General features: G+C 43.0%; 1 protein-coding gene and 1 long non-coding RNA gene across 3 annotated transcripts in view; one reads left to right on the top strand and one right to left on the bottom strand.

Moving 5' to 3' along the window:
• Positions 1 to 7500, top strand: part of LOC306992270 (uncharacterized protein) — a 59015-nt gene that overhangs the window by 35642 nt on the left and 15873 nt on the right. For both annotated transcript variants that reach the window (XM_079600963.1, XM_079600962.1), the window contains 2 exons: positions 750 to 803; positions 7072 to 7116. In XM_079600963.1, the coding sequence (XP_079457089.1) occupies positions 750 to 803; positions 7072 to 7116 (99 nt within the window). The remainder of the gene's footprint in view (positions 1 to 749; positions 804 to 7071; positions 7117 to 7500) is intronic.
• LOC306992271 overlaps positions 411 to 7500 on the bottom strand; it is a 7526-nt gene continuing 436 nt past the window's right edge. Inside the window, exons 2-3 of the long non-coding RNA XR_013796248.1 lie at positions 733 to 831; positions 411 to 536 (exon numbers count right to left, since the gene is read on the bottom strand). This is a non-coding gene — a long non-coding RNA (uncharacterized lncRNA). The remainder of the gene's footprint in view (positions 537 to 732; positions 832 to 7500) is intronic.

Genomic DNA, 7500 nt, shown 5'->3' with positions numbered 1-7500 from the left:
GAAAGCCAACAGGAGCAGAGCTAAAACTCCCGATGGTCCATGCTTTTCTTTACCGGCGGGACATTTCCAGCCCACTTTACTAGAGCCGACGCGCGTTCTCCGCTCCAAACGAACAACACATGAACCGTGTGTATCCCCACTCGTACTGTAGCGAGCGCAGGGGCGAACACACGATTATTACACCATTATACTCTTGATATATATATATGTCTCTTCCTGGTCATGACGTCCCCCGCCTGTGACTGATTGCACACATGCTTCAGGACCCGATCACGCAGAGCGTTCCCACAGCATCATGTCCCGTCGGACATTGCAAGAACTAAACTTAAGATGTATTTTCTTATTGTCCTGCACAGATTTGCTTCTCAGTTACATATATCTTTGCATTTATGCATCTTAGTAGTGTATCCTATTAGAACTAAACACTAAGAAAACAGGAAAGCCAGACATAAGCCGTTATGGAGAATACATGTGTGCGATCACTGCCAGTTGTTCAGCTGAACGGCTCTGTTATGTGTCCAGTGAGATCTGGCACTCTGCAGGAAAACAAACTCAAAGCCACTGTAATATAAAGTCTTATCCTCTATTCAAGTCTGAATCCGCTTCTCCTTTAACTTCAAACCCTTCATGGAGCATTAACTTTTTTCTGAGAGTGTTTTTCATCTTTAAAGTGATTCTGCGCACCACAGTTAAAGAGTTTCAGATCTGAAAAATGAATCGTTGATCACTAACTCTGCTGTGTTCCTCAGGGAGAGAAAGGAGACGCCGGGCTGCCAGGCGCAGAGGGACCGCAAGGCCTTCCAGTGAGTCTTCTGCTCTTCCTCTATTATCCTGCTTAACAAACGATGCTTTTGTTCAATATGTGTCACATGTATTCAAATGCATTTCAATACCACACTTTTAATCCAACCAAACATCCTCAGCGCATGTTGACTGAGTCCTTCATTAGCAGTGTCAAAAATCTGACAATCCCTTTGCAGTGGTTCCTTAAAGTAACATGTTCCTTAAACAGTCCTAAATTCATCTATCAAATGTAAGGCCATAAAGTGTTAAATTATATAAGAATAGTCTTAATTATTATTTCAAGAGGTCTTCAATTTGGGGAGAGGAATCGCGATATGGCTTAATGGGGTTAATAGACTTCAAGAGGCGATGATTTAATGAAATAAATGTGAGCTGTATGTTTTTACAGTAAAAACTTCTACAGGCATTCGATTATGACAATGTTTAATTTATGGTGTTTTTAATGGTGTACTGGCAGATTTCTAAAAAGCTCAGATGCGTTTCTAATTTTCCAGAATTTCTCAGAGAGTGAAATTGCATTTTCATTCAGCCGGTGGATTGAAAAGAAGCTAACGTGGATTCTTAAAATCTAAACATAAACATGTTTTAAATTAATATAAAAATATAATTATTTATAATTTTGACATCCGATTCCTTTAAAAAAAAAAGTACATGCTGAAATGTGAGATTTATCATTTTATAAACTTGAATTTGGTCAAAAAACATTAATGATATTATAAAGCCTCAAATTTGATTGTAAAACCGGTATACACCCTGAGAAATAAAAAGACTAAAAAGAGAAGTCTGTTCTCGAAATGAGTGTGTGTGCGAAGCCCTGCATCCAGCGCACTGTTCACAGATCTGCGGCGCGATGGAGAGAGCCAGCATGAGGACTCTGGCATTACCAGCCAAGAGTTTGCATGTCAAAACATCCTGTTCATTTGACAGAAAAAACAAACATTTCTTTTATTTGAGTCTGTGGCAGACATAACTCTCACACTATAGTTTCTTACACATTACAGCCTCAGATGTGGGCAGCTTTACATCTGGAATCAATTACCATTAGCTTTGTTTGCCTGTTAAATGAGAGAAAAATGGATTTTTATATTTGATCTACATCTGAATGCAATCCATACATCCAGTCGAGATTAAATAATTGCATGTCGTCAAATGAAAATCCAGCCTCAGTGGACTATTGAAACTGTCAGCAGAGCACATACATATACAAGCCTGGTTTGCTTGTTAATGTCGCCCACACACTTAATAAAGCTCTGCCAGTCTGCCAGTCTGAAGCGCGGCTCCCACTCAACACGCGTGTGCAATGATAGTGCAAGCCTGATGTGAGCTCACATTCTCATTGAAGGCGCAACATTCTGAGCTGTGCAAACTGCTGTTGTCCTCTCTGTGAGATCACCGCTGTCTGCTCTGTAACACCAACACCAGCTTGAGGAGGCTTTCTCCTGAAGAAGCAGACTCGTCTTGTGAAGTCACACATTCTCAGAGAAGATTGCAGAGCAGGAACAGCATTCACCGTCTGGCTCCGAAGCCGCGATGCACAGCAGCTCGTGCAATTATCGCATGCCAGTGTGCATTGGCTCGTTTTAGTTTCACACTCGCAAGCGATCCCCATTCGTCAGAATCACTTCTGACTCACAGTGTAGTGATCTGACGAAGGGGAACAGCTGATTTACATTGGAATAATATTTCACTGCTTTTACTGTATTTTTGATCAAATAAACACAGCCTTGGTGAACATAAGAGACTCTTTCAGAAACAATAAAACTCTTACCAAACCCAAAACATTGACTTTTTTTTTTTTGCTCAAATACTTGTTATTTAAATATTGTCTCGAAGCCAAAACTATGATTCGTCCTAAATTTAGGCATAATTTTTTTCATGCAAAATATAATTGCATTTTTTCTCTTTTGATATTAAGGTGCAATGCGACCCAAACGCGATCTTGGCAGAATTTGTGAGGTTGGCTTTACTTATTTCTGTTTTATGAATAATGATTAATATCCTCTGCCAGTAATGAGCTGGTCCAGCTGAATCCGTCAGTTATATTTGGAGCATTTGGCTTTGCACTTGAAAGCATTGCTGTGATTTGCTAATAAGTGATTTTCTGCTACTAATCATTACATCTCAACCTGGCACATTAACACTTGACTCATTCTTCTAGTCATGTGTGACACCTTTCATCTTCAGGTAATTACATTTACAGTCTCGCTCTCCGTCCTGTACTCTCACATTTCTGCAGTGTTTCCTCTCGAATTAAACCTTGCGAAGGCCTCAGAAGCTGTTTGATGTAATTCAGCTTCTCTGAAAGAAGAAGAAGAGCCTTTGAGTGAAACGCAGTCGATGGAGGCCGCTCACTATGAAATGACTTATTAAGGCTAGATAATATGCAGGCATCTCCATTTCAAAGCTGTGTGACTATCGCCTTGCTGGTGTAATCTCCAGGGGTGATGGAATCAGACGTGGACCTTGATGTTTCCTCCACACTGTTCATAAGCCTGTTATTCAGTCTTATGAAGCTACAACAGAGGATTCATTTTTGTGAACACAAACATTTGTGAAGCACCGCCGGTGCAGAAAGAGGAATGTAGTGAAGCTGCTCGAATGCGGGACCCGCTGGAACTAAAGCCCACTTTGTTGCATGAGTGTTTTCTAGTAAAAAACACTAAAAGCGTGTGCTTTCCGGATCCTCATCAGGGTATCATGAAGTTGTTATTGAGTTTGTGACAGGAGGGAAGAGGCGTTTGGTTCTCGCATTTCATTTCTGGAGTAAATAGTGGTAATTTTAGGTGTTAACAGAACTCACTCCTCTGTTAAGCTATTTTCCATTTTCAACGCACAAATGCACTAAAAGAAGTTATGTAACTTGTTCAAAGAGAACAGCTGATGCATGTTATTTAAATGTTTGCATTTTGATACTTTACTGTAAAATGTGAGATATTTTGAGGTATAAAAAAGCTACTTTTTAGCTAATTCTCAATTTCCATCATTTCTGATTCTTTTAATTCTGAAATTTACATTTACATTTATTCATTTAGCCGACGCTTTTATCCAAAGCGACTTACAAATGGGAAACAATAGAAGCAATTAAACTAGCAGTAGGACAACAGTATGTAAGTGCTGTGACCCTTCGCAGTACAATCCAACACAATATTTTTTTTTTTTTTTTTAGAATAAAGTTAGAAGTTAGAATAGAGAAGGAAGTGTTAGTATGAATGGATCAAGTGCTGCCGAAAAAGATGCGTCTTCAGCTGTCTCTTGAGAATGGCTCCGGACTCAGCAGCTCCGGCAGAGTTAGATCATTCCACCAGCAGGGGGCAGTAATGGTAAAGGTCCGAGAGAGAGATTTCGTGCCTCTTTGAGGTGGCACCACCAGACGCCGCTCGCTTGCAGAGCACAAGTTTCTGGACGGCACATAAGTCTGAAGTAATGTGTTCAGGTACAGGGGAGCAGTGCCAGTGGTTGTTCTGTAGGCAAACGTCAGTGACTTGAATGTGATGCGAGCGGCAATCGGCAACCAGTGCAATTTTGTGAGGAGAGGAGTGACGTGTGCTCTCTTCGGCTCGTTGAAGACCACTCTAGCTGCAGATTCTGGATCAGTTGCAGAGGTTTGACAGTGCAAGCTAGGAGACCAGCCAGGAGAGCATTACAATAGTCCAGTCTGGATAGAACAAGTGCCTGGACAAGCAGTTGTGTAGCTCTGATAGGAAGGGCCTGATCCTCCTGATGTTGTACAAGGCAAATCTGCATGACCGGGCAGTGCTAGCAATGTGGTCTGTGAAATTCAACTGGTCATCAATTACAACTCCAAGATTCCTGGCTGACCTTGATGGAATTATGGATGACGAGCTGAATGGTGAGGTTGTGATTAAGTGCTGAGTTAGCTGGGATTACAAGTAGCTCTGTCTTCGCAAGGTTTAGTTGAAGGTGGTTGTCCTTCATCCAGCCAGAGATGTCTGTCAGGCTGAGATGCAAGCGGCTACCGTCGGATCATCCGGCTGGAGTGAGAGGTAGAGTTGTGTGTCATCAGCATAGCAGTGATAGGAAAAGCCATGTTTCTGAATCACAGATCCTAGTGATATCATGTAGATTGAGAAGAGAAGTGGTCCAAGCACTGAACCCTGAGGCACTCCAGTAGCTCGATGTTGGGTCTTAGACACCTCACCCCTCAACGACACCCTAAAGGACCCTTAGAGATAAGACTTGAACCACTGGAGTGCAGTTCCTGAGATGCCCTTCATCTTTAGGATTGACAGGAGGATCTGGTGGTTAACTGTGTCAAAGGCAGCAGACAGATCCAGCAGGATGAGAACTGAGGATTTGGAAGCTGCTCTTGCCAATCTCAGAGCTTCAATTACTGAGAGCAGAGCAGTCTCAGTTGAGTGTCTGAAGTCGCTTCATTACTCATAGGTGTGGTTTGGGCGTAACGTGAAATAAACCAATCAGAGCATCCTCTCACATTCCCTTTAAGAGCCGGCGCGCTTGTTCCACGGCGGATTGCTATTATAACGGCGGATCGCTATTATAACGGCGGATTGCTATTATAACGGCGGATCGCTATTATAACGGCGGATTGCTATTATAACGGCGGATCGCTATTATAACGGCGGATCGCTATTATAACGGCGGATTGCTATTATAACGGCGGATTGCTATTATAACGGCGGATCGCTATTATAACGGCGGATCGCTATTATAACGGCGGATCGCTATTATAACGGCGGATCGCTATTATAACGGCGGATCGCTATTATAACGGCGGATCGCTATTATAACGGCGGATCGCTATTATAACGGCGGATCGCTATTATAACGGCGGATCGCTATTATAACGGCGGATCGCTATTATAACGGCGGATCGCTATTATAACGGCGGATTGCTATTATAACGGCGGACCGCTATTATAACGGCGGATCGCTATTATAACGGCGGATCGCTATTATATCGGCGGATTGCTAATATAACGGTGGATTGCTATTATAACGGCGGATCGCTATTATAACGGCGGATCGCTATTATAACGGCGGATCGCTATTATAACGGCGGATCTCTATTATAACGGTGGATTGCTATTATAACGGCGGATCGCTATTATAACGGCGGATCGCTATTATAACGGCGGATCGCTATTATAACGGCGGATTGCTATTATAACGGCGGATCGCTATTATAACGGCGGATCGCTATTATAACGGCGGATCGCTATTATAACGGCGGATTGCTATTATAACGGCGGATCGCTATTATAACGGCGGATCGCTATTATAACGGTGGATTGCTATTATAACGGCGGATCGCTATTATAACGGCGGATCGCTATTATAACGGTGGATTGCTATTATAACGGCGGATTGCTATTATAACGGCGGATTGCTATTATAACGGCGGATTGCTATTATAACGGTGGATTGCTATTATAACGGCGGATCGCTATTATAACGGCGGATCGCTATTATAACGGTGGATTGCTATTATAACGGCGGATTGCTATTATAACGGCGGATTGCTATTATAACGGCGGATCGCTATTATAACGGCGGATCGCTATTATAACGGCGGATCGCTATTATAACGGCGGATTGCTATTATAACGGCGGATTGCTATTATAACGGCGGGTTTGCCGGCGCACGCCAGGAGCGGTTCACAGCCGAGGAGACCGACGTTCTCGTCAGGGCCGTAAAACACAGAGAAGTGACATTGGGGATGATGGAGAAACACACACACATTAGCTTCGGTTAAACAGCGTATAAGAATTTGGGTAAATGTGTAATCTAGATTTATGCCCATTTTTTCACATCTTCACGGACACAACAATGATTTCTCTCGTGTGTTAATATTTTTCCTTGTAATAATGTATGATTTCAAAAATGAAAACTGCTGCGTCTGTTTAGATTAGAGAATCAAAGTGTGTGTGTTGTTCACACGCTACATAATGGCCAAACACGCGCCCTTAAAATAGCATCTGACTAACGTGCGGCACCGCTGTCTTTAGACTGGGTTTCTCCTGGTCAGTGGCGGAGTTGTTTTCTGGAACTGCAGAATATCACCAGGGAACGTTTGCGCCGGAACACACTCCTCTTTTCACTGAACCGCCCCCGCGAGCGCAAGTTCATTCCCTAATTTACCGACGTGTGTCTGTGGAGGGAAGAGTCGCTGTGCGCGGGTGCAGGATAGGAATGATACATGCGTCGTGTACAAAGTCAATTGCGCTGGGTGCAAGATAGGGGCCAAGGTCATGAAGCGTGTTGCTTACAGATCTTGTTCTCTTCAGGGAATTCGTGGGTTTCCTGGTGAAGCAGGAGCGATCGGAGCACAGGTATGAACACACACACACACACACACACACACACCTGATTAATAAACAAAGATTAATCAATACTGTAATAAATGTATTGCTCAATGTTAGTTAATGTAACTAATGTTAAAGGAGTCATGACCTGTAATTTTCACTTTTCCACAAGAATCAATGTATGTTATGATTGCCTAACGATTATACACTGGCCGGGAAGCCGATATTTAAAAGTGAAGCGTTTGTTTACCCCAGGGTTCGTAAACCAGCCCACGTGCACGCGCACTCAAACACGAGATTTTAATTTCGCCGGATATACCATATATGGACACCGCAGACCTATGCTGCAGGATTCAGGAAGCCCGCCCGGCCCCTCTCCACCTCATATTCAGTCGCGAAAGATGCAGAAAC

This window comes from Phoxinus phoxinus, assembly GCF_949152265.1.
Source record: "Phoxinus phoxinus genome assembly, chromosome: 24".
Taxonomy (NCBI): domain Eukaryota; kingdom Metazoa; phylum Chordata; class Actinopteri; order Cypriniformes; family Leuciscidae; genus Phoxinus; species Phoxinus phoxinus.
Note: the sequence above shows the minus strand (reverse complement) of the source record. Positions and strands in the feature narration are given on the sequence as shown.